Raw genomic sequence first — 25000 nt, 5'->3', positions numbered from 1 at the left:
GGTGACAGGTGAGGGAGGTGAGGGAGGTGAGGGGTGACAGGTGAGGGAGGTGAGGGGTGAGGGAGGTGAGGGGTGAGGGTGGTGAGGGGTGACAGGTGAGGGAGGTGAGGGGTGAGGGTGGTGAGGGGTGAGGGAGGTGAGGGGTGACAGGTGAGGGAGGTGAGGGGTGAGGGTGGTGAGGGGTGAGGGTGGTGAGGGGTGACAGGTGAGGGAGGTGAGGGGTGAGGGAGGTGAGGGGTGAGGGTGGTGAGGGGTGAGGGAGGTGAGGGGTGACAGGTGAGGGAGGTGAGGGGTGAGGGAGGTGAGGGGTGACAGGTGAGGGAGGTGAGGGGTGAGGGAGGTGAGGGGTGACAGGTGAGGGAGGTGAGGGGTGAGGGAGGTGAGGGGTGACAGGTGAGGGAGGTGAGGGGTGAGGGAGGTGAGGGGTGACAGGTGAGGGAGGTGAGGGAGGTGAGGGGTGACAGGTGAGGGAGGTGAGGGAGGTGAGGGAGGTGAGGGGGTGAGGGGTGAGGGAGGTGAGGGAGGTGAGGGGGGTGAGGGGTGAGGGAGGTGAGGGAGGTGACAGGTGAGGGAGGTGAGGGGGTGAGGGGTGAGGGAGGTGAGGGGAGAGGAAGGAGAGGGATGACAGGTGAGGGAGGTGAGGGGTGAGGGGGGTGAGGGGTGACAGGTGAGGGAGGTGAGGGGTGAGGGAGGTGAGGGGTGACAGGTGAGGGAGGTGAGGGAGGTGAGGGGTGACAGGTGAGGGAGGTGAGGGAGGTGAGGGAGGTGAGGGGGTGAGGGGTGAGGGAGGTGAGGGAGGTGAGGGGGGTGAGGGGTGAGGGAGGTGAGGGAGGTGACAGGTGAGGGAGGTGAGGGGGTGAGGGGTGAGAGAGGTGAGGGAGAACCATGAGCACGTGTTTGGGCTAATTGAGAATTAGGAATCAGATCAGAGATAATGACAACCTGTGTATAGAGAAGAAGGGGGGGAGCTGATGAGAGACAGGGGGAGGAGGGGGGGCAGGAAGCTATTAAGTGTGAGCTATGCAGAGCGTGAAATAAGCACGATAACAGACAGAGGAGGAGAAGGAGGAGGAGACGGAGGAGGAGACGGAGGAGAAGGAGGAGAAGGAGGACTCCATGAACATGTTACAGTATGCAGACATCACTTTACACCGTTCACTGGGGTGTGTGTGTGTGTGTGTGTGTGTGTGTGTGTGTGTGTGTGTGTGTGTGTGTGTGTGTGTGTGTGTGTGTGTGTGTGTGTGTGTGTGTGTGTGTGTGTGTGTGTGTGTGTGTGTGTGTGTGTGTGTGAGAGAGAGATAAGTGTGTTACATTAAAGAAGTCCTGGCGTCGACACCTTCCTTTATTCTCTTTATTCTCTTATTCCAGGTAGAAGTCGAGTTTGATGACAAATTTCTCAACACAAGCAGAAAAAAAGTGCACAGTCAGCTCGTTGAGATCCTTCATGAGGGGCTTCTCTTTCTGAAGAGAGACAGCATGTACCGTAGTGTGTGTGTGTGTGTGTGTGTGTGTGTGTGTGTGTGTGTGTGTGTGTGTGTGTGTGTGTGTGTGTGTGTGTGTGTGTGTGTGTGCTTAACAAACACAGAGCTGCGAGGCAGACAGCGATAAGTTAAACGACGTGGGGAGTTTATTTCTCCTGGACATCTCTGGTCAGCAATACTTTATGGAGACAAAGAGAAAGTTTGGAACAGCCAAGTAATCACAGAGAGGCGTTCATCACACACACACACACACACACACACACACACACACACACACACACACACACACACACACACACACACACACACACACACACACACACACACACACACACACACACACACAGTATGAGGCATGTGCACGTTGTACAGCACTAATGTTCTCTTTCTCCTTTCAGGCCTCGTAATGTTTAAAGCTGCTAAAATCAAGAACTAAAACATCAATAATTTCCACAAATATCAACTTTCAACCTATTTGTGATGCAACAAATGAAGCTCGTTAGCCTTAAACATCTGATTTTCAATGAGCACAGAAACTTCAAAACATCCTTCAAGTTTTAAACTCTGTGGAGGGGAACTTTAAATATCTTGAAGATTTCAAACTGCACTGTGTCGTCCAACTTCATGAAATAGTTTCAGGTTTTCTGGGAGGAAATTTTAAATACAGTGAACCCTCGCTATAACGCGGTTCACCTTTCACGGTCTCGCTGCTTCACGGATTTGCATCGTGCATTGAAATCACATTACGACTATATGTAACGTAGATATATTTAATGTCCAGTTCTATCTATTTCAATTGTAAAATAAAGGTTCCTACTTCACGGATTTCACCTATCACGGTTTCTATTTGGAACGTAACCCCCGCGAAAAACGAGGGTTCACTGTATACGCGTTTTGGACTGTTGGTTGGATAGAACGAGGTATTTAAATGAAATGAGTCCCAGAGAGGAAGTTACTCCGTCAACTGATTACTTGGAGGTGAAAATAATCATTAGTTTTGTCCACAACAGACGTACGAAGAAGTCCAAGTCTCCTAAGAGACTTTATTAATGATGATTACCAAGCTTCCAAATGCTCATCGCTCATCTCGTCAGGTACATTTGATCACGCTGACGGCGACCAGAGATGAACAGATGTTTTCTGGTAGCAGGTCTGATGTGTTCTTTGAAAACCAGGACGAAAGAGAAATTAAAACTCAGCGGAGAAAGTTTGCTGCTTGGAGATAATTTGATGCCACAGGTGACGGCAGGAGGAGAGCTGGTTGGAGGCGCTCATCACGTTGTTCCTTCTGTTTTCTCCTCGGCATTGATCCGCTGCGTCTGTGTGTTTTTAAAGGGTTCAGAAATTCATACCACAATCCTGAGATCGTCACACTGCAGTTAAAAAATGCGGCAAGTTGGCGCATTGAGATGATGCAACTGGTAGACAGCCACTGGTACGGATCCTCCTGTTACCAAGGCCTCGCATCCTCGCAGCCGCACGCAGCCGCACGCAGCCGCACGCAGCCGCACGCAGCCGCACGCAGCCGCACGCAGCCGCACGCAGCCGCACGCAGCCGCACGCAGCCGGGTGTGTGCGCGTGTGCGTGTGCGTGTGCGTGTAGGAATGAGTCGTCTCCTTTAAACGCAGCCTTCTGCTCCAAAAACACTCCACCGGTTCTCGGAGGGAAAAACATGGGAACTTTGGTCAAAGAGGAAACTGATCAGAGGAGTAATTCTGGAGTTTGAACGCACCACAACCATCAAGAACAGCAGAACTTAAACTTGTTTTCCATTTCCTGATTCTTTGGACTTCTCCTGTGTGTTGCAATGGGATTTATCTTGATTTCACACTTCTTTTTTTTTGGTTCACTGGGAAGTTATGTTAATAAGGAATCGAGGGCTGGTGCATCACACACACACACACACACACACACACACACACACACACACACACACACACACACACACACACACACACACACACACACACACACACACACACACACACACACACACACACACACACACACACACACACACACACGGAAGCAGAACAAAAAACAGTGGAGCGCAGCAATGATTATGCACCAGATCTGCTTACACCATATTTCATCATTACTGTGGAGAAAAAACACTCAACTATTGATCTGCCCCACTGCTTCCTTTTCTCTCTGCCTCCCTCTCTCACCCGATACTGTCTTTTATTCCTCTGCTCGCTTCTCGTGTTTTACTTCTCCCTCACTCTCAGAAAATGTGCAAACATAACAAGACTTTTTATTTTTTATGAAGTGGATCCCAGTAGTAAACACGATCATAAACATGCAGACGCTGCATAGAAATGATGTTCCCAAACACCGAGCTCTCTCCCATGCATACAGAAGCACACAGTGGTGGTGGACACAATCTCTGCAACACCTGTGCAATCTAACGCAATCCTGCACTCCGGCCTGCAATCAATGAGCAGCTTCTCCTCAAATCCCAGAGCAACACATACAACACAAACCTCTTCAAACATAAAGCAAAGTCAGAAAAGCAGCAAAACATCCTCAGAACGACAGACCTGGACGCCTCGTTCAGTTACAGTCTTCAACCATAAGAACTTCTCCATGTGTCCACAGCACGCAGCTGCAATATCTACATTAAACACAGACGCATTTATTTTAAAAACAACTGACGAAAGAACACTTTTATATTCCTCAATTGAAGCCAATAAGTAAAATACTGTTTTGGTGCACGTTTTAATACCAACACTCAGGTATCTTCCTGCCACTGGTGTTAGAAATGTTGTCGGGTACACAAAAGAAAACATGAAAAAAACTTCCCAAAAGTAACATTTTAAATGTGTTATTTCATTGTCTCCCGTTTAACCTTTAATGAAGCACAAAGCCACGTTTTAAGACAACACTAGTCAATATCACCAGTAGGGTTGAACTAATGATTATTTTCAGCAGTCTGAAACCCACAGACACAGTTTACCGTCATGAGAAGCAGTATTTCTAATGTTGAACTTCGTCAGGTTCGAGTTTAACGAAATAAGACGTGACGACGTCAGCTTGGATTCTGAGATGAAATTGCTATGATGTGAATAAGCAAAAAAAACTCAGCAGATGAACAGATAATAAAAATAATTGTGAGTTGTGGCCGAAGTCGAAGGGTTTTCCAGAAGTCATAATGTCTTAAATAACTTTCCATTTATCAAACAGACTAAATATGTCAGTTAAACAGATTGTTTCTACACATAAAACCTTTTAAAAGCTGTAAACATTCATCATTCTTCCTCCAGAATAAACATCTGTCTTAATAACCCGTCCTTCCATCAGCACGCAGACAAACAGGTTTCACACTGTTTCATCAACTGGACCCCTGAACATGCAGAGTCCAACACACACACACACACACACACACACACACACACACACACACACACACACACACACACACACACACACACACACACACACACACACACACACACACACACACACACACACACACACACACGAGAAACTAGCTGTGCTAAGTAACAAGTGAAAACGCCATCTGTCAAGTGAGAGCACATTTGCTTCGCCTCAGCATTTTCAGGGGAATGCCTTGAAGACAAAAAGGTCCTTGTTCTCAATCTCTCCGCAAATCCCATCTCTCATTCTTCCTCCCTCTTCCTCCCTCTTCCTCCCTCTTCCTGCCTCTTCCTCCCTCTTCCTCTTCCTGCCTCTTCCTCCCTCTTCCTCCCTCTTCCTCCCTCTTCGTGCCTCTTCCTCCCTCTTCCTGCCTCTTCCTCCCTCTTCGTCCTGCCTCTTCCTGCCTCTTCCTCCCTCTTCCTGCCTCTTCCTCCCTCTTCCTCCCTCTTCCTCCCACTTCCTTCCTGCCTCTTCCTGCCTTCCTCCCTCTTCCTGCCTCTTCCTGCCTCTTCCTGCCTCTTCCTCCCTCTTCCTGCCTCTTCCTGCCTCTTCCTCCCTCTTCCTCCCTCTTCCTGCCTCTTCCTCCCTCTTCCTGCCTCTTCCTGCCTCTTCCTCCCTCTTCCTGCCTCTTCCTCCCTCTTCCTCCCTCTTCCTCCCTCTTCCTCCCTCTTCCTCCCTCTTCCTGCCTCTTCCTCCCTCTTCCTGCCTCTTCCTCCCTCTTCGTGCCTCTTCCTCCCTCTTCCTGCCTCTTCCTCCCTCTTCCTCCCTCTTCCTGCCTCTTCCTCCCTCTTCCTTCATCCCCCCCTTTGCTCCGTGCGTCTTCTCCGCTCCGCCACCATCAGCAAAGTTGCACACATAAGCATTGGTCAGCGTTCAATTACGGTGAACAGCGGGGAGGGATGGGGAGCACGTGACACAGAAATGCACTTCAAGCACTGATTAAATACTGATAGGAGAATAAAAAGCTGAGCCCCTAGGTTGTGTGTGTGTGTGTGTGTGTGTGTGTGTGTGTGTGTGTGTGTGTGTGTGTGTGTGTGTGTGTGTGTGTGTGTGTGTGTGTGTGTGTGCGCGTACATGCAATGAGGAAAGGAAATGGGAAAAATGTGTGTGGTGAGGGGGGAGGGGAGGGGGGCTCTTCTCTCCAATACTGAGACAACTGTTTCATCATTATGACCCTCTATTAAAGTACTTGCCAACTTGCTTACTACATACTTTTGATCCACTCTGCAGAGTGCTGACTCGGACTGAAGCTGCTGATGTGGAGTCATTAGGGTGAAGTTTCTGTTTCTCTTTGCCCACAGAGCTTCCCGATGACTCCTCCGTGTTCAGGAGGTGCAGAGCTGCTAGCAGGCAGCAGATAATGGTCCATCCGCAGGAGATCAATCAGATTCTGTTGCAGAGCATTAGAGTTCAGGAGGCGCTTTGTTTTAAGCACAAGTCTCAGTGTGGGTTCATTAATGAACCATTAGTGGTTCATTAATGAACTATTAATGAACCATTAGTGGGACTCACCTCTTCTCTTTCACATTTTATTTGTTTTTAAGGATAATTGCCAATTTTTTTAAAATTGGTGGACAAAATGTTAAAAAAAAGAGAAACAGACTGGGGGGTGGGGGGGGTGAAGCCAGGTTGAGCACCTAAACAATGTAAACGGTGATGACGGCTCTGCACATCACATGTTCTGGATAATCAAACAAGCAGAAAAGCACATTAAATGTCATTTTAAACAACCAACACGTCACCGTCCTCTCCGTGACCGGCTCCGTTTACACCCCGTTGCCAGCCATGTTGCCATGTTGCATTTGTTGCCATGTTGCCATGTTGCCATGTTGCATTTGTTGCCATGTTGCCATGTTGCATTTGTTGCCATGTTGCATTTGTTGCCATGTTGCCATGTTGCCATGTTGCATTTGTTGCCATGTTGCCATGTTGCCATGGTGCCATGTTGCCATGTTGCCATGGTGCCATGTTGCCATGGTGCCATGGTGCCATGTTGCCATGTTGCCATGGTGCCATGTTGCCATGTTGCCATGTTGCCATGTTGCCATGTTGCCATGGTGCCATGTTGCCATGTTGCCATGTTGCCATGTTGCCATGGTGCCATGTTGCCATGTTGCCATGGTGCCATGTTGCCATGTTGCCATGGTGCCATGGTGCCATGTTGCCATGTTGCCATGTTGCCATGGTGCCATGTTGCCATGTTGCCATGTTGCCATGGTGCCATGTTGCCATGTTGCCATGTTGCCATGTTGCCATGTTGCCATGGTGCCATGTTGCCATGGTGCCATGTTGCCATGGTGCCATGTTGCCATGTTGCCATGGCTCCCTCCGATCCGCTCGCGCTAAACGTTAAGAAATAACAACGTTGTGATGAATCAGCATCTGTGCCGCGAGCTCACCGGCGGCCCACCGGGAAGCTGACCCACCGGGAAGCTGACCCACCGGGAAGCCGACCCACCGGGAAGCTGACCCACCGGGAAGCCGACCCACCGGGAAGCCGACCCACCGGGAAGCCGACCCACCGGGAAGCCGACCGACTCTCCGCTTCTGAAGCTGACAACACGAGTAAAAAGATCATCATAATAATCACCGCTGCTGCTGAGCGTCATGAACCGGAGGCCCGTCGGCGGACACAACGGGACATGTCACCCCGCCGCTCCGGGACACGCCGTTAGCTAGCCGCGGGACGGCTGACAGCTACCGACCCTCCGGACGGCTGCTCCCCCGGTAGAGAGCAGGCTGCTCCCCCGGTAGAGAGCAGGCTGCTCCCCCGGTAGAGAGCAGGCTGCTCCCCCGGTAGAGAGCAGGCGGACGGCTGCTCCCGCAGTCCGTGAAGCAGACAGAAATCCCGGCATGCTAACTGGCCGTCTCACCTGAACCGCCGCCGCCTCCCGGAGCTAATGTTGACGCTCCTGTTCCGGAACGGTTCCGCTGCTCCGCGTTGCTCCTCCACCTCCTCCACCTCCTCCTCCACCTCCTCCGGCTCCACTTCCTTCCAGCTTTATGAATATCGAGCCACACAACGAGGGAATCCCCGCACACAGCTCGGTCTCTAATTCCGCCACATGGCTCCGGTCTTTGTCTGTCTTGTGACGAACCCACCGGATGGTCGGTGGAGCGACCGCCCGGGTCTCGGTGGAGGCGGCACCGATGGGTGGTGCTGATGATTCAGCACCACCAGACCACTGCCCTTTAAACGACAGCGGCGACGGGACGACGCGGCGGCGGCGGCGGCGGCGCACACCGGGACAAGCGGCAACATAAGCGCGGCGGCGGCGGCGGCGGTGGTGGTGATGGTGGTGGTGGTGGTGGTGGTGGTGGTGGTGCACATTCAACAGAACCTCCACATTCATCAGAACCTCCACATTCATCAGAACCTCCACATTCAACAGAACCTCCACATTCAACAGAACCTCCACATTCATCAGAACCTCCACATTCAACAGAACCTCCACATTCATCAGAACCTCTACATTCATCAGAACCTCCGCATTCAACAGAACCTCCGCATTCATCAGAACCTCTACATTCATCAGAACCTCTACATTCAACAGAACCTCCACATTCATCAGAACCTCTACATTCAACAGAACACCTCTACATTCATCAGAACCTCCACATTCATCAGAACCTCCACATTCAACAGAACCTCCACATTCATCAGAACCTCTACCTTCAACAGAACCTCTACATTCATCAGAACCTCCACATTCAACAGAACCTCCACATTCAACAGAACCTCCACATTCATCAGAACCTCTACATTCATCAGAACCTCCACATTCATCAGAACCTCTACATTCAACAGAACCTCTACATTCATCAGAACCTCCACATTCAACAGAACCTCCACATTCAACAGAACCTCTACATTCATCAGAACCTCTACATTCAACAGAACCTCTACATTCATCAGAACCTCCACATTCAACAGAACCTCCACATTCATCAGAACCTCTACATTCAACAGAACCTCTACATTCATCAGAACCTCTACATTCAACAGAACCTCTACATTCATCAGAACCTCCACATTCAACAGAACCTCCACATTCATCAGAACCTCCACATTCATCAGAACCTCTACATTCAACAGAACCTCCACATTCATCAGAACCTCTACATTCATCAGAACCTCCACATTCATCAGAACCTCTACATTCAACAGAACCTCCACATTCATCAGAACCTCCACATTCATCAGAACCTCTACATTCATCAGAACCTCCACATTCATCAGAACCTCTACATTCAACAGAACCTCCACATTCATCAGAACCTCCACATTCATCAGAACAATTCAGAACCTCCACATTCATCAGAACCTCCACATTCATCAGAACCTCTACATTCATCAGAACCTCCACATTCATCAGAACCTCTACATTCAACAGAACCTCTACATTCATCAGAACCTCCACATTCAACAGAACCTCCACATTCATCAGAACCTCCACATTCATCAGAACCTCCGCATTCAACAGAACCTCCGCATTCATCAGAACCTCCACATTCATCAGAACCTCCACATTCATCAGAACCTCTACATTCAACAGAACCTCCACATTCATCAGAACCTCCACATTCATCAGAACCTCTACATTCAACAGAACCTCCACATTCATCAGAACCTCTACATTCAACAGAACCTCCACATTCATCAGAACCTCCACATTCATCAGAACCTCCACATTCATCAGAACCTCTACATTCATCAGAACCTCCACATTCATCAGAACCTCTACATTCAACAGAACCTCCACATTCATCAGAACCTCCACATTCATCAGAACCTCTACATTCATCAGAACCTCCACATTCATCAGAACCTCTACATTCATCAGAACCTCCACATTCATCAGAACCTCTACATTCAACACTTTGCTTTTCTTTTCAAAAGGAATTTCATCTTTGATTTCGACAGAGCTGACTCACCAGAAGTCCCGCCGGCGTCCTTCCCCACCGCGCCCTCCGAGGTTCGGGTTCGCGCTGACCCGGTGAGCTGAAGACACAATTGGAGAAATGTTTTTTCCGCGCACGCCTCCTCGCAGGTCTCGAGATAAATCCACTCCTTCCTCCTCGCTTGTTTTAGTCTCTGGTCGGAGGCGCCAGACGTCAAATGATGTTTGGATCACGTGGTTTCATTCATGAAGGCTCGACGCAACCCGCATTTAAAGAGACACGAGACGCTACTACAGCCGCGTGGAGAGGACAGGACAGCTGGGACCTTCTCTAAACTCAGCTCACATGGGACATGGTGGGAAGTAACGCAGTACATTTACTCAAGTACTGTACTAAAGTACAAGTTAGAGGTACTGTACTTTACTTGAGTATTTTCATTTTCTGACACTTCATACTACATTATATAGAGAATATCTATATATATATATATATAGATAGATATTCTCTACTGAACTACATGTGTTAGTTACTTCTAAAATAAAGATTTGACACAATAGTGTAACAAGCTTTTAAAATACAACATTTAAGATTAAACCACTGGTCACATTTCAGCTGTTGTTAACAGCTCCATCAAAAAGGGATTTTTCTCCTTTTAAATTTCTCCCCTTTTATTTCAATAAATGTTCAAATGATTCGTATCTTACCAAAACTAAAAGATGAGTAAAAAAGTAAAAACAGAAGTTAGTTTTCTCCCAGTAATCATCTGACAAACCTTCACATTTATCTGCTGTCCCCGTTTATAAAACTGGATATAAAGAAGTTTGAACTATCAAACAGTAACATGCTGTTTACACACTGATGCCTCGGTATTAATAAAACAATGATGTCATATTATATTCACGTATCAGTCAGAGGCATCAAACTATTACTTTTACTTTCATATTTTAATACTGCATTTTGCAGCTAATTCCTCCGTACGTTGAATAAAACCTTTCATGCAGTATTGGTACTTTTACTAAAGTAAAGCATCTTTTTCCATCACTGCATGTGAACCGTTGATATGACAACAAGACAAAGAGTGATGAGTAAAATATTAAAAATATACTGTAACACCTGATCAGGGATGCTTTCATTATGAGCATCAGCATTTGGAAATGTAAGAACCTCAATATTGCAGATAATTCACACGTTTTCCCTTTTTGTGTTCAAATGCAGAAGAAAATGGACTGCAGGTGGAAAATAAAGAAACAATCCAATTTAGATGGTGAACACAAACATTTATCCACATAGAAATAAAAAGAAGGTAAAGTACTCGTTTGAGAAACTTCACACGGACTTGAACTTTTGTTGACGGTTTGTTCTTAAGTTGATTTCCTAATTCAAAGAACACATCCAGCTCACATTAAAGATTTATATCACAACCGTCGTTCTTCTAAAAGAAGGATGTGATATTGCAGATTAAAAAAATTATGAGATCCTGACTCAAGTTTCCACAGAATAAACAGTCACTTTCCACATTCACGCTATTTAACAGTTTTTTCTCTTAAGAATCTTCATAGAAACAATTAAACAGGAGGATGACAATCTTTTTTCAAAAGTTTAATACTACAGTTTAATATGTAAAACTAACTGCCAGACGTTTTGCACTTTTCCAGTTTTTATTGTCCGGTTTGTTGGCTAACAATCATTTGATCATTTTTTTTAAATGCAGGAGATTTAAAACAACATATAATAAGACGAACCAAACATTTACACCATCAGCGCTTATTTACGGCATCATTTACAAACAAACTAAACTATTACTGTTCAGTAGTTTATCAATATCCATTTCCATTTGTGAGGGAATTAATGACTTCACATACACGATAAGGAAGCACTCAGCTAATATTAGCAGCCTATTTCTGAAGAATGCCACTCAGTTTGTGAGGAAGAGCCGGTATCACATATTCATCGACTGATATTTCTGCTTGGATGTCCACAGACCTTCGAGGACTAAATCTTTACCAGCTGCTGAAATGTGAGGTATATTTTGGTATTATTTAGAAAATGGTTAAAAATTCAGCAGGTTAAGTCACACATCTGATAAATGTATTATTCTCGAGGTCACATCCAGTAAACTGATTTTATCAGGACGTCCTAATAACTCTCTGACTCTCTCAGTCATATTTCTCCCACGTTAGTCGCTCTTCATGTCAAAGCATGTTTCTGATCTGTGGTTTGTGGCCACGCCTACTTTCCTTATGTTAATTGTTTGTTGTGTCTCTATGCTTTTCTTTTCTCTCTCTGCTCTCCGCCTGTGGCAGATGCTCCGCCCACTTCTGAGCTTGATCCTGTCGGAGGCTTCTTCCTGTTGAAAGGGAGCTTTTCCTTCCAGTTTATTCTATGATTTGCTGCTGTATAAATGAAATTTAATGAATAAATGGTAATTATACTGGAGCCTTGATGTCAGTGACAGTAACTAAGTGCATTTATTTAAGTATTTACATGCTACTTTATTGCATTATTATAGATTAAGCTCCCCAGTAGTGTGTAAAATTAGCCCCACCGTTAGCCATCATATCAAAGTGATAATGTACCAAATAACTACTTCATTTATCAACAAGCTACATTAACAAGTTAAACGTGGGTCTGAAGAAGGAACTTGATGGATTTACATATAAAATATAAGTTTACATGATGATACTGCCCGACAGAGGTGTAAAGAGGACATTAAAATGGTGCTGACGTGTCCGGTTCGTCTACAGGTGTCAGTAAGAGTGAAGGTGAGTCTCCAGGTGTCCTCTCGGTCTGTGAATAACAAGTTGTCCTGAGAGGGAAACTCAGACTGCAGATTCACTGACTGTGTGCTAACAGAAGAGTTTCCTCTTCCTGCGACCGTTTCGCCAGACAGCTGCACAAAGCTGATACTGTATCACCGCCGAGATCACGGCTGTACACGGGTCACACACACACACACACACACACACACACACACACACACACACACACACACACACACACACACACACACACACACACACACACACTGTAGCTCATAAACAGTCAAACAGAGGACATGACAAACTCACAGCTCTTTCCTTGCTGGAGGTTTTAGGTGATGTTTGGTGGAGAAGCTCGTCCTTCTCTTCTCTCCTCTCGGTTTCTGTGGTTCCTCTCGGTCCTGATACGAAATGCAAACAACCATGTTACTGCAAAGGTCACTGATTACACTGATTGAATGAGGATGACAGGAAGCATCTGGCCTACCTGTGGACAGAAATCCCACGCTGGGCTGAAACACACACACACACACACACACACACACACACACACACACACACACACACACACACACCAAACCTTCCACTCAGGATTATCTACCACTGAACTGCCATCTTAGACCGTCAGCCGGTGTCGGGATGATTGACACCGAGCACATCCTCTTCACCTCGGGTGGACGAGAGGCGCTCAAAGCTGAACGAGCCAACGAGAGGCAACAGAAGACTAATAATGAGAGGCAAATGGAAGTCTCTCCAGGAATGGCTAATCTTAACGGACAGCGGCAGGAGCAAGCGGAGAATAACCTTTCGGAATAAAAGAGGGATTACCAAGACACTTCAGCGGCGGAGGAAAAACCATTGCACGCACAAATAAACAGGCACAGTGAGAGCAATTTAATCAAGGGACACTGGTGTGTGTATTAGTTTAAGGAAAATAAAACTAATCCTACAACAGCAATAAATCGTTCAATTATAATGAGGACATGGCTCTTCACAAACCATCACTCTTCCTCCATCATTCTGACTTCACCATTATGCACCTGTGTATTGCCTGAATACACCAGCAGCCTATCTGCGTCCTGCACAAAGTGCCATTCGTTAATCCAAAATGGAGCAAGAGGGCCCGAATATCTAAAAATTACAAACAGAGCTGAAGTCTGCGGTCTCTTAATAAATCCAAATGTAAGCGCACGTCTGTCCTCCTCTATCACACTAACATAAAAACACATCGATATTACTGTAGTTTTAGAAGTGCTGGAAATGAACATCGACTCAAAAACTCTGCATGCACAGAGCTGCATTTCTTTACACGTCTGCTCTGCTTCATTTATCTGACAGCTGTAGTTCCTCGTTATGATTTTAAGATGCAGATTTGACATAAAACCATCATTTTTTGGGGGCTTTTACCGCTTTACAAAAAGCAGTTTCTAGAAAAAAAAATCTCCTAAAGAATGGAAGTAATAGAAAGACAAAAGTATTTGATGTCGACTCAGCGTATGTCCTGTTGTCTGTTTTTATTGTATCCAAATAAAAAAAAGTAATTGTTCAACCATAATCATGAAGTAGGAAGTTTAATTCAAATGAACAAACACATTGATCGAAGATTAGAAATTCAACCAGAGAAATTTCCCTCGATATTTCCCCCAAAAAACACAAAGATTAGACAAAAGTCCAAACAATGAGACAATCAGCTGTCGAGAACAACTTTGTATTTTTGCGTTTCTTCTGCTTTAAAATCACTTCATGACCCTTCAGATTTGTCATAGGACTCGTTGGAAAGGTTTGGGCTTCTCGGCTGAGAAACACTGGACTGAAATAATAATTGTGATATTATTTATACACCTCCTAACTCAGTGTCACTCACAGGTGCTGTTTTCTTTCAGAATGGGTACTTTTACCTCAAGTACTGCATACTAAACTTCTTACTTGTTACTTACTGTAACACTGAAGTTTCTTTTAGAGAAGATGAAACCTGCGCCCTCCCGTGTCTTTGACCTGGTAGAGTCTGAGAGGGACGGAGGACGTCTGAATCTGGAGACAGAACCACGATCACATGTCCCCTGACAGAAAGCTTCTATAAGTGGCCCGTGTTTCCTTTGACATCCAATCACAAAGTGCCCGAAGGCCGGTGAGGAAAACATATTTACCTCTTATTATTTTAATGCGTACACAAGGTCTAATTATAGCAGGCGGGAGATGTGATGGGGAAAGAATTCAGGAGGCCGTGACCACCAGCGGGACACCGGCGGGACACCGGCGGGACACGAGAGATCCGGATGACGAGGCGGTGAAACGTGTAATCGAAGCGCTGCAGCTGATGCCGCTTCCCAATAAGTGAGGAGGGGTTGTTATACTTGAAGCTAGATTAGGGTTCATTTTAAGTCTCAACTGGCAGCAATGTGAAGGGAGTCATTTGATCTTCATAGGAATGTGTGAACGGGTCCCACTGATCAAAGGGCGCCCTCTGGAGGCCAGGGTGCAAATCACTACTCACAGATGGACGGACAGGTCTGAGGGAAACCTCCAACTATGAAGAAGGAAAGCGTGAAATACATAATACACAGAAGATAAGCAAGAAATATACTCGTCTCTGCGTCTTTAATGTCAATTTTTGGACTCGCATTCCAATTCAGTGGCTGATGCTCCAAACAAAACAATAACATGTAACATGGTGGGAATAAAAATATTAAGAACAATAGAAAATGCAGTTAGGACGGATTGATGTCTGACATAATGCCTTTACATCATTGTCTATATGAACTGTGTTTCACACTTATTTTAGCTTCTAGTTGCACCTCCAGATGAAAATTTCACAGAAAAAAAAAAGAGAAAAAAAAAAGTGCCTTTTGGGTTTTTAGATGCGCAAAAATGAGTTTGGAATGACAGAAAAAATATGTTCTGGGTCACGGGGCCAAAGGCACAATATCCTTAAAATGCTATAAAATCTACAGATTTCATAGATGACAAGAAAAACAAAAGATGTTTTAAAATGTTTGTTCACATCATATTCAGTATTTTAAGAGTTGAACACCGTTGGCCAAACAAAAAGTAAATTATTTGCAAAAAGAAAAGGGTACATGATGACTTCCGCTTTTTAAAGACAGACATTAAAAACAGACGTTGAGAGCTCGTCATTATCCAGCAGCCATCTGCTGCCTGGTGTGGACCAGGACCTCACGATGGCCCACCGGGTCGGTACCGGTGAAGGAGCCCGACACACAGACAGACTGTAAATGCACTTCAGCGTCTATCTGGGTTTGTGTAAACAGTAATCCTGCTACACAACGTAAGGCTGTAACTGTGATCCATGTGTGCAGAATACGCCGGCGTTGGTGACGTCACCAGGAGGTCCACCGGAACACGAATAAATCATTTGGCAGAGGAACTTTTTCAGAGAAGTCCTGAGTCCATTTCTGAAGTTCAATGGCCAAACAGCTGTTTGAGATGTATTCATGTCTACACGTGTACACACCGGTACACTTAAAGCTGTGACGCATGTGTGAGTGAGTGAGTGTGAGTGTGAGTGAGTGTGAGTGTGGTGTGTGTGTGTGTGTGTGTGTGTGTGTGTGTGTGTGTGTGTGTGTGTGTGTGTGTGTGTCTGCCTCTCGTGGACTCAGTTCTTCTTCTTGACCCCAGAGCTGTGGTTGTTGAACAGGTTGAGTCCGGGCCGTCCGTTGCCGGTGGCGACACCGCTGACCTCGACGCCGGGCTGCTGCAGAACTTTGTCCAACGTGGTTTTCTTGATGGCGGCCGGAGAGATTCGCTCCTGGTCGGCCAGGAACTGCAGCTCCCTGTGAGAGGAAGGGAAACCCTGACATCAGGTGTGCGTGTCATATTTCCTTCCCTATATAAAGACAGCGACACACTTTCAACGTTCTGAGATTTACGGGTCAAAGCAGAATTCTACACCTGCAATATTTGTGGTACATTTCTGACATTTAAAATTCTATCTACAGACATTTCTACATAATCCATGCAAGTTTTGTGGACCAGTGGCGACTCCTCTTCTACCAACTGGCTTAAATCATTTATTCAGCAAAATTCAGTAATGAGCCGATATCATCCTCTTAAATGTGACGACCTGCTGCTTTTCTTTGTGTTTCAGATCAATGCCAGTTTAGTAACTTAGAAAAAAATCCATTAAAAGATGTTACACAGGGTATTGTGGTATTTGAGTGCTCAAAGGAATGATGGAGAAAGTAATTTCCATTTAGTTCTGAACATAATGAGACCTCGACGGTTGCCGAGTCGGCTGAATGTTGGGACGCAGAAACAGCAGAAGAGAAGGCTGGAAAAGGTGACGTGTGTTTTGCGTTTCCAGAAGCAGCCATCTCACCGTGTCCTGATGCACGACGCCTCCACAGCGTTGATAAGGAGGCTGCGGAAGCCGCCGCTCTCCAGGACGTGCAGGGCGTGGATGGTGGCGCCCCCTGGTGAGCACACGTTGTCCTTCAGCTGGCCGGGGTGCTGCTCGGAGTCCAGGAGCATCTTAGCTGCTCCCTGAAGAGAGAAAAAAAAAGAACGTGGCGAGTAATTAGGAAGGTAAATACATACATGTATGTAGAAACAACCTGTTGACTGCTGATACGAGTCACAGCGACGCGTCGTTGACTGAATCATATTTCATCTGATTTATGTTCATCTTCATTATGTGAATGGAAAATATGTGCACTGAAATACAGAATCCTTTATATTGTAAAATGTTCCCAGGCAGCGTGTCGGTGCAGCGCAGACAGACACAACATGACTGTAACACACCAACCAAGACACTGACAACATGTGACGAGGCTTCAGCAGGAAAACAACAACAAAACACACAATTACTCCTAAAACAGCTGAGAGGCGGTAAACACAGCGAGTACGATGACGACAGCAGCTGCCACCATAACTGGAAATGTTTTAAATTAATAAATTCCAATTATCCTTTCAGATAAACGGCCAAATTGTGATCGCAAAAAAAATTAAAAAAAATAAACAAACATTATCTCAGTTATTTGTGAAAAAGAGCAATTTAAAATTTGTGCTGACCCTGCAGGAAACAGCTCCAAGACCAAATGTATTCCTTTTATTTTTCTCTTTCTTTTTTGTTGCCCTGCAGGTGTTTATTTTCTCGGCGTTTCATTCTTCTATTGAACAAAAGTCAGCAATTATTAGAATCGCTGGAAAGTGAAAGCAGCAACTCATAATGGCGTTTTTTTGTTGTTGCCTGCAAACATGCAGAGAAGTGAATCAAGGAGGGTTAATGTGGAGAATAAGTACGACTAAAGAGACAGAGACACACACACACACACACACACACACACACACACACACACACACACACACACACACACACACACACACACACACACACACACACACACACACACACTAACCAACAGGGCCTGAGCTCCGAGTCTGACAGCGAGCCTCCTCGGTAAACCCATCTTCACTCCTCCGTCTGCGAGAGCATCGAGAGCCGTGAACGCCTGTTGAAACAGATGACAGGTTCTCCTTTAACGTAACAACAGCACATACATATAAATCATATAAATGCTTCATCACATAGTTGGACATGCAAATTATCTCAATTTAAGCCTGCAGATTAGATTTTTGTGGAGTTTTTTTTTGTCTCCGGTAGCTCTGAAGACGAACCGTCACAAAACAAACGAGACCTTTTCAACTCTCTTTAACTACCCGAGTGAAGCTCGACGCAGACGGCAGATAAAAACACACCGATGCAATTATTCTTAATTTCCTCAGCTGCTGTCTGTCGGCCACAAAGTACACTTGACGTGAGTGTTTTATAAAGCGGGCGGGTCTGACATTTGAAAATAGAAGTCATTACCACAGCTGGGCTCCGACTCATTCAAAAGAATATGCATTCGTTCAACCTCTTCTACCTGCCAGCGTTTCTCCTCGAGCATTAAAAGAGTTCCTGCGTTTTACCAGCTGCTGAACAGAAGAGGAAACAAGCAGCAGTATGAAGCCCAGAAAATCTGGTTCAACAATGAAGTCGAACAAACAAAAAACATTCAGGTTACTCATCATTTATGAAGGCGTGCTTACGTTTCTCAGTAACTTGTTATTAATGGAATACTTTGTCATTATTTTTCACATCTTACAGACGAAATAATTAATCAAATAAATACTGATTAGTTGAGTGCGTTGGCAGTGAAAGCACTCGATCATAACTATCTCCCAAAAACTGGATGTGACATCAGTCCTACAATCTCAGTACGTCTGTCGCTCTGAGTTTCTTTGGAAAGAAAAAGTCTGTGCAGCAGATCCAGTCTGTTCTGGAACAAAAGGACCACATGCCAGAACTCAGAGTTACAACCAGAACCATCATCCATCTCTGAAGGTACTGACGTAGGCGGGTCCGCTGCCGCTCAGACCGGTGACGGCATCGATGAGGTCCTCCTCCACCTCCGTGCAGAAACCGACGCTGGCCATCAGCTGCTCCAGTAACTTTCCATCCTCCACCTGAAATAACAACAATCTGCTGCTAAGCAACATAAAAACAATCAGCTGATCTCTCTGGTTCTTTTTAGTCTCTCCTCGATCAGCTCGTTACCTCTGCATGCGTCCCGGTGGCGTACACCGTCGCTCCCTCTCTCACCACCACCGGCGTGTTCGTCATACATCTCATGACCTTCGGAGCCGAGCGGTACTGAAGCAGCTTCTGGAAGATGTTAACAGAAACGTAGGAGACGTCTGTGAAGGAGACGATTTCTCTTCACATGTTGGGAAACGGGCCAGGACGGCTCGTTTCCACCTAAAAGGAGGATTCTTGTTTATTTCAACCCCGTTGTGGCTCGGCGATAACGTTGCACTCCTCTCCTCCACTGGAGAGATTCAGAAAGAGGAGGGGCACCAAATATTCACCTGATTTTTTTTTTCAGTCTGAAGCCACATTAAAGGGAAAAACAGCAGGTTGAAATAAACAAGAATTCTCCTTTGATTTGAGGTTTTAACAGATATGAAGACTGCAACAATGAAGTGAAGTTCCTGTAAACGTGAGCGACGCCGACCTTCTCTATGGAGCTGATGGTCACACCTGCAGCGCAGGACACGATGAGGTGGCGGTCCTCGATGTCCGGCCCGATCTCGTCCAGAACGAACGGGATGATGTGCGGCTTCACGGCCAAGAAGAGCACGTCGCTCTTGCTGACGGTCTCTTTGTTGCTGGTCGTCAGGCTCACCCCCATTTTCTACAAGAGAAGAAGAAACTGGTGACGGTGAGGAGGCCGGAAGACAGACGGGTGTTACCACGGAAACGTGCACACGTTGTAAACGAGCAGGCAGACAGGTGTGTCCTCACCCTGAGTCCCGACACGGTGGGCAGATCTGTCTCGGGGGAGCTGGCGGTGATCCGGTGTGTCGCAATCACACCTGGAGACGTTCAATGAGACGGGAAAGAACAACTGTCAGATAACTGACTGATAACCGAGCGGGGAATCCAACGTTACAGCAGCACCAGGACCGGATTGGACCTCCGGACCACGCGACCCGCCGGCCGGTTGGAAACAGCACGTTTTCTTTTAAAAAATTACACCATTTATTAAAGTAGAAGTTATCGTCGGGTTATCGTGTCCCGAATGTCTCCGGCAGGAAAAACAACTAAATCTAAGCTTACAGGGATGTTTCACTGAAATCACTTTATTCTACAGGTCCCATTTTACATTTTGAAAAAAACAACAAAAACAAACGTAATACACGATCCAGACTCTGTAAAAAAAACAAACAAAAAAAACACTAAATTGGGCTAAAAGTGTCGTCACACGACAAAAATACAGAAAATATTTAACAGAACAACAGACCGGAGAACCGAGAGAGTTTGGAGAGGTTGTAAACACGGTTTAATGTGGAGCCACTTGTTTCTACATTTTGTAAATGATCTTATTTCAATGATATTATTACTGTGTTTTACTGCACAAAAAATATTGTTTAATTCTCCCTCCTTTGAGGGTTTTTACTACAACTATAAGAATCAGAAGATATTTTCTGCACCACCAGCATCAAAACTAAATAAATGACTTTTCCCAGATCAAATGCTCGTATTTGTCGTTTTTGGATTTCAGTTTTTTTTTTTAATGTTGTTTGTTTATTATCTGATCTGGCATTTCCATATTTTTGGAAAATTATACACAGATATGGAAACACTAGCGGTCACCGATGATGTGAAACCTCATGGGAGGACTCTCAAAACTCCCACCAAACAGGTTTGATAATATAATCCTCAAATTTAAGGACAACATATCATCTTCGGTGGAGTGAAAAATAATATGAATATGACAGGATCAATAAACGCCCCAGAAAACAGTTTGGGGTTCAGAAGACGGATAAAGATCTTAAATGAAGACATAAAACAGAAGAAATGAAGGAAAAGATGTGAAAAAGAATAAAGAAACGCTGCTGTGACGTCAGTGATGATCAATGATGATGATCGTGATGATCAGTGATGATGATCATGATGATCGTGATGATCGTGATGATCAGTGATGATGATCGTGATGATCGTGATGATCAGTGATGATGATCGTGATGATCAGTGATGATCGTGTGCTCCTCACCTGCAGCGGTGAAACCTTTGACCAGCGCGTGAGCCAGCTGACCCGCTCCGATGAACCCAACACTCATCCTGTCAGATGATGCTTCTGTTCTGTAAACAACAACAACAATCAGAAAGTCACTTGATTTAACAAACTTTGACTTCTGAAGCTGTTGAGGAGTAAAATGGTCCCCAGACTGGAGGTTAGAAAACATCCCCTCAGTGACTAATTACAGCTGCCAGCTTTATATCTATATTTATATACATATATCTGTATATATCTATATATATATATATATTTATACCTATATTTATATCTATATACAGTGGGTACGGAAAGTATTCAGACCCCTTTAAATGTTTCACTCTTTGTTTCATTGCAGCCATTTGCTAAAATCAAAAAATTTCATTGTATTTCTCATTAATGTACACTCAGCACCCCATCTTGACAGAAAAAAACAGAAATGTAGAAATTTGTGCAAATTTATTAAAACAGAAAACCTGAAATATCACATGGTCATAAGTATTCAGACCCTTTGCTCAGTATTGAGTAGAAGCACCCTTTTGAGCTCGTACAGCCATGAGTCTTCTTGGGAATGATGCAACAAGCTTTTCACACCTGGATTTGGGGATCCTCTGCCATTCTTCCTTGCAGATCCTCTCCAGTTCCATCAGGTTGGATGGTGAACGTTGGTGGACAGCCATTTTCAGGTCTCTCCAGAGATGCTCCATTGGGTTTAGGTCAGGGCTCTGGCTGGGCCAGTCAAGAATGGTCACAGAGTTGTTCCGAAGCCACTCCTTTGTTATTTTAGCTGTGTGCTTCGGGTCATTGTCTTGTTGGAAGGTGAACCTTCGGCCCAGTCTGAGGTCCAGAGCACTCTGGAAGAGGTTTTCTTCCAGGATATCTCTGTACTTGGCCGCATTCATCTTTCCTTCAATTGCAACCGGTCGTCCTGTCCCTGCAGCTGAAAAACACCCCCAAAGCATGATGCTGCCACCACCATGTTTCACTGTTGGGATTGTATTGGGCAGGTGATGAGCAGTGCCTGGTTTTCTTCACACATACCGCTTAGAATTAACACCAAAAAGTTCAATCTTGGTCTCATCAGACCAGAGAATCTTATTTCTCATAGTCTGGGAGTCCTTCATGTGTTTTTGGCAAACTCTATGCGGGCTTTCATATGTCTTGCACTGAGGAGAGGCTTCCGTCGGGCCACTCTGCCATAAAGCCCCGACTGGTGGAGGGCTGCAGTGATAGTTGACTTTGTGGAACTTTCTCCCATCTCCCTACTGCATCTCTGGAGCTCAGCCACAGTGATCTTTGGGTTCTTCTTTACCTCTCTCACCAAGGCTCTTCTCCCACGATTGCTCAGTTTGGCTGGACGGCCAGGTCTAGGAAGAGTTCTGGTCGTCCCAAACTTCTTCCATTTAAGGATTATGGAGGCCACTGTGCTCTTAGGAACCTTGAGTGCTGCAGAACTTATTTTGTAACCTTGGCCAGATCTGTGCCTTGCCACAACTCTGTCTCTGAGCTCCTTGGACAGTTCCTTCAACCTCATGATTCTCATTTGCTCTGACATGCACTGTGAGCTGTAAGGTCTTATATAGACAGGTGTGTGCCTTTCCTAATCAAGTCCAATCAGTTTAATTAAACACAGCTGGACTCCAATGAAGGAGTAGAACCATCTCAAGGAGGATCAGAAGAAATGGACAGCATGTGAGTTAAATATGAGTGTCACAGCAAAGGGTCTGAATACTTATGACCATGTGATATTTCAGTTTTTCTTTTTTAATAAATTTGCACAAATTTCTACATTTCTGTTTTTTTCTGTCAAGATGGGGTGCTGAGTGTACATTAATGAGAAATAAAATGAACTTTTTTGATTTTAGCAAATGGCTGCAATGAAACAAAGAGTGAAAAATTTAAAGGGGTCTGAATACTTTCCGTACCCACTGTATATCTATATTTATACCTATATTTATATCTATATTTATACCTATATATATATTTATATCTGTTTATATCTATGTCTATATTTATATCTAGATCTATATTTATACTTATAACTATATTTATATCTCTATATAGCTCTATATATTTATACCTATATTTATATCTATATTTATACCTATATCTATATTTATACCTATATATATATCTATATTTATATCTATATATATATATTTATATCTATGTCTATATTTATATCTAGATCTATATTTATATGTATACCTATATTTATATGTATATTTATACCTATATTTATATCTATATATATATTTATATGTATATTTATACCTATATATATATATATATATACTTATATCTATATATTTATACCTATATTTATATCTATATATACCTATATGTATATCTATCTATATCTATATTTATACCTATATTTATATCTATACCTATATATATACCTATATTTATACTTATATCTATATTTATATCTATATACATCTATATTTATATCTATATACCTATATTTATATCTATATATATCTATATTTATACTTATATATATATATATACCTATATTTATATATATATATATATATATATTTATACTTATATCTATATTTATATATTTATACCTATATCTCTATATATATCTATTTATACCTATATTTATACTTATATCTATATTTATATCTATATATTTATATTAACCTCATTAACATGAACTATTTCAGACTAAATCTGAAAGCTTTGGTTTCCAGCTTTATGAAACTTCTGGATTTGTACTTTTAGTGAATAAAACAACGTAAGTATTTAAATTGTATTTCTTTAAATGTACTCGTTTATTCACGTAGCATTAGCATTAGCATTAGCCGATGCTCATCAGAGCGATAACAGCATTTAATAGCTAGCTAATGAGCGCCTCTGCTAGCTGCGCTTCACGACCAGATATGGATGACAAACACGATGAATACGTGTGAAACATGCAGTAGTACCTTTCCGTAGAGTCCGGATGACAGCTGACAGGCGACCGAGGGGTCGATGAGACAGTATTTCAGAAAGAAAAAACAGAAAACGCCACTTTCTGTGTCAACGTGGCTTCCTCTCTTACTGAACCCCGGTGCGGTCTGAAGGACAGCGACTCTGACCAATCACGACAGAGATGCTCCGAGCAGCTAACCAATGAAGTACTATATTACGGAGAATGGGCGGGGTTTTGGAGGCGGCCCCGCCTTGGTTGCATCAGTCCTCTGAGAGTCAGCGAGGTGAAGCTGCAGGAGGAATGTAGGTCAAACACATGAACCTGAGTTGATAAGGAGGTTATCACTATACAGTATATATACACACAATATATGTTTATATATAAATATATATATATGTTTATATGTTTATATAAACAGTATATATACACACAATATATGTTTATATATATATATATGTTTATATAAACAATATATATACACACAATATATGTTTATAAATAATATATGTTTATAAATATAATATATGTTTATATATACAATATATGTATATATGTTTATGTATATAATTTATGTTTATATATATAATATATGTTTATATATACAATATATGTTTATATATATATATATATATATATATATATATATGTTTATATAAACAATATATATATATACACACACACAATATATTTATATATAATATATGTTTATAAATATAATATATGTTTATATATACAATATATGTATATATGTTTATGTATATAATTTATGTTTATATATATAATATATGTTTATATATAATATATATTTATATATATGTTTATATATACAATATGTTTATATATATATATATATACAATATATGTTTATATATATAATATATGCTTATAAATATAATATATGTTTATATATACAATATATGTTTATATATATATATATATACACAATATGTTTATATATATATACACAATATATGTTTATATATATATATACACACAAT

General features: G+C 43.5%; 3 protein-coding genes across 3 annotated transcripts in view; 1 reads left to right on the top strand and 2 right to left on the bottom strand.

The window, feature by feature from the left end:
* mafgb (v-maf avian musculoaponeurotic fibrosarcoma oncogene homolog Gb) overlaps positions 1-6232 on the bottom strand; it is a 19990-nt gene extending 13758 nt beyond the window's left edge. The window contains 1 exon segment of the mRNA XM_069705054.1: positions 6073-6232. The gene's annotated coding sequence lies outside the window, so the exon portion shown is untranslated.
* A 1733-nt stretch (positions 6233-7965) lies between these two features.
* On the top strand, positions 7966-12198 carry LOC138624573 (uncharacterized). Its single transcript, XM_069704877.1, has 12 exons — positions 7966-8017; positions 8064-8130; positions 8170-8327; positions 8398-8435; positions 8474-8509; positions 8546-8745; positions 8816-8943; positions 9014-9085; positions 9238-9275; positions 9402-9857; positions 9953-10172; positions 12066-12198. The coding sequence occupies exons 1-11, from the start codon at positions 7966-7968 to the stop codon at positions 10094-10096; spliced, it is 1389 nt and encodes a 462-aa protein (XP_069560978.1). The 3' UTR covers positions 10097-10172; positions 12066-12198.
* A 2902-nt stretch (positions 12199-15100) lies between these two features.
* pycr1b (pyrroline-5-carboxylate reductase 1b) lies at positions 15101-24135 on the bottom strand. The gene is made up of 9 exons (XM_069705053.1): positions 24016-24135; positions 21077-21165; positions 19825-19895; positions 19535-19714; positions 19078-19185; positions 18873-18986; positions 17897-17989; positions 16858-17021; positions 15101-16312 (listed from the first exon to the last, which is right to left on the bottom strand). The coding sequence occupies exons 2-9, from the start codon at positions 21141-21143 to the stop codon at positions 16135-16137; spliced, it is 975 nt and encodes a 324-aa protein (XP_069561154.1). The 5' UTR covers positions 21144-21165; positions 24016-24135; the 3' UTR covers positions 15101-16134.
* Positions 24136-25000: the final 865 nt, after the last annotated feature.

This window comes from Brachyistius frenatus, unplaced genomic scaffold, assembly GCF_029030835.1.
Source record: "Brachyistius frenatus isolate BFR_SWC_R1_liver_20210118 unplaced genomic scaffold, ASM2903083v1 Contig_53, whole genome shotgun sequence".
Classification (NCBI taxonomy): Eukaryota; Metazoa; Chordata; class Actinopteri; family Embiotocidae; genus Brachyistius; species Brachyistius frenatus.
Note: the sequence above shows the minus strand (reverse complement) of the source record. Positions and strands in the feature narration are given on the sequence as shown.

Bases quoted from the DNA above. Each gene is read 5' to 3' on its own strand.
- LOC138624573 (XM_069704877.1), top strand. From the start codon at position 7,966: ATGGTCGGTGGAGCGACCGCCCGGGTCTCGGTGGAGGCGGCACCGATG. The intron at 8,510-8,545 runs CTCCACATTCAT...CTTCAACAGAAC, and splicing joins ACCTCCACATTCAACAGAAC to CTCTACATTCATCAGAACCT. The intron at 8,746-8,815 runs CTACATTCAACA...ATTCATCAGAAC, and splicing joins CTCTACATTCATCAGAACCT to CTCTACATTCAACAGAACCT.
- pycr1b (XM_069705053.1), bottom strand. From the start codon at position 21,143: ATGAGTGTTGGGTTCATCGGAGCGGGTCAGCTGGCTCACGCGCTGGTC. The intron at 17,022-17,896 runs GTTAGTGTGTGT...TTCTCTCTTCAG, and splicing joins TCGGAGCTCAGGCCCTGTTG to GGAGCAGCTAAGATGCTCCT. The intron at 16,313-16,857 runs GTGAGATGGCTG...TTCCTCTCACAG, and splicing joins GCGTCGTGCATCAGGACACG to GGAGCTGCAGTTCCTGGCCG.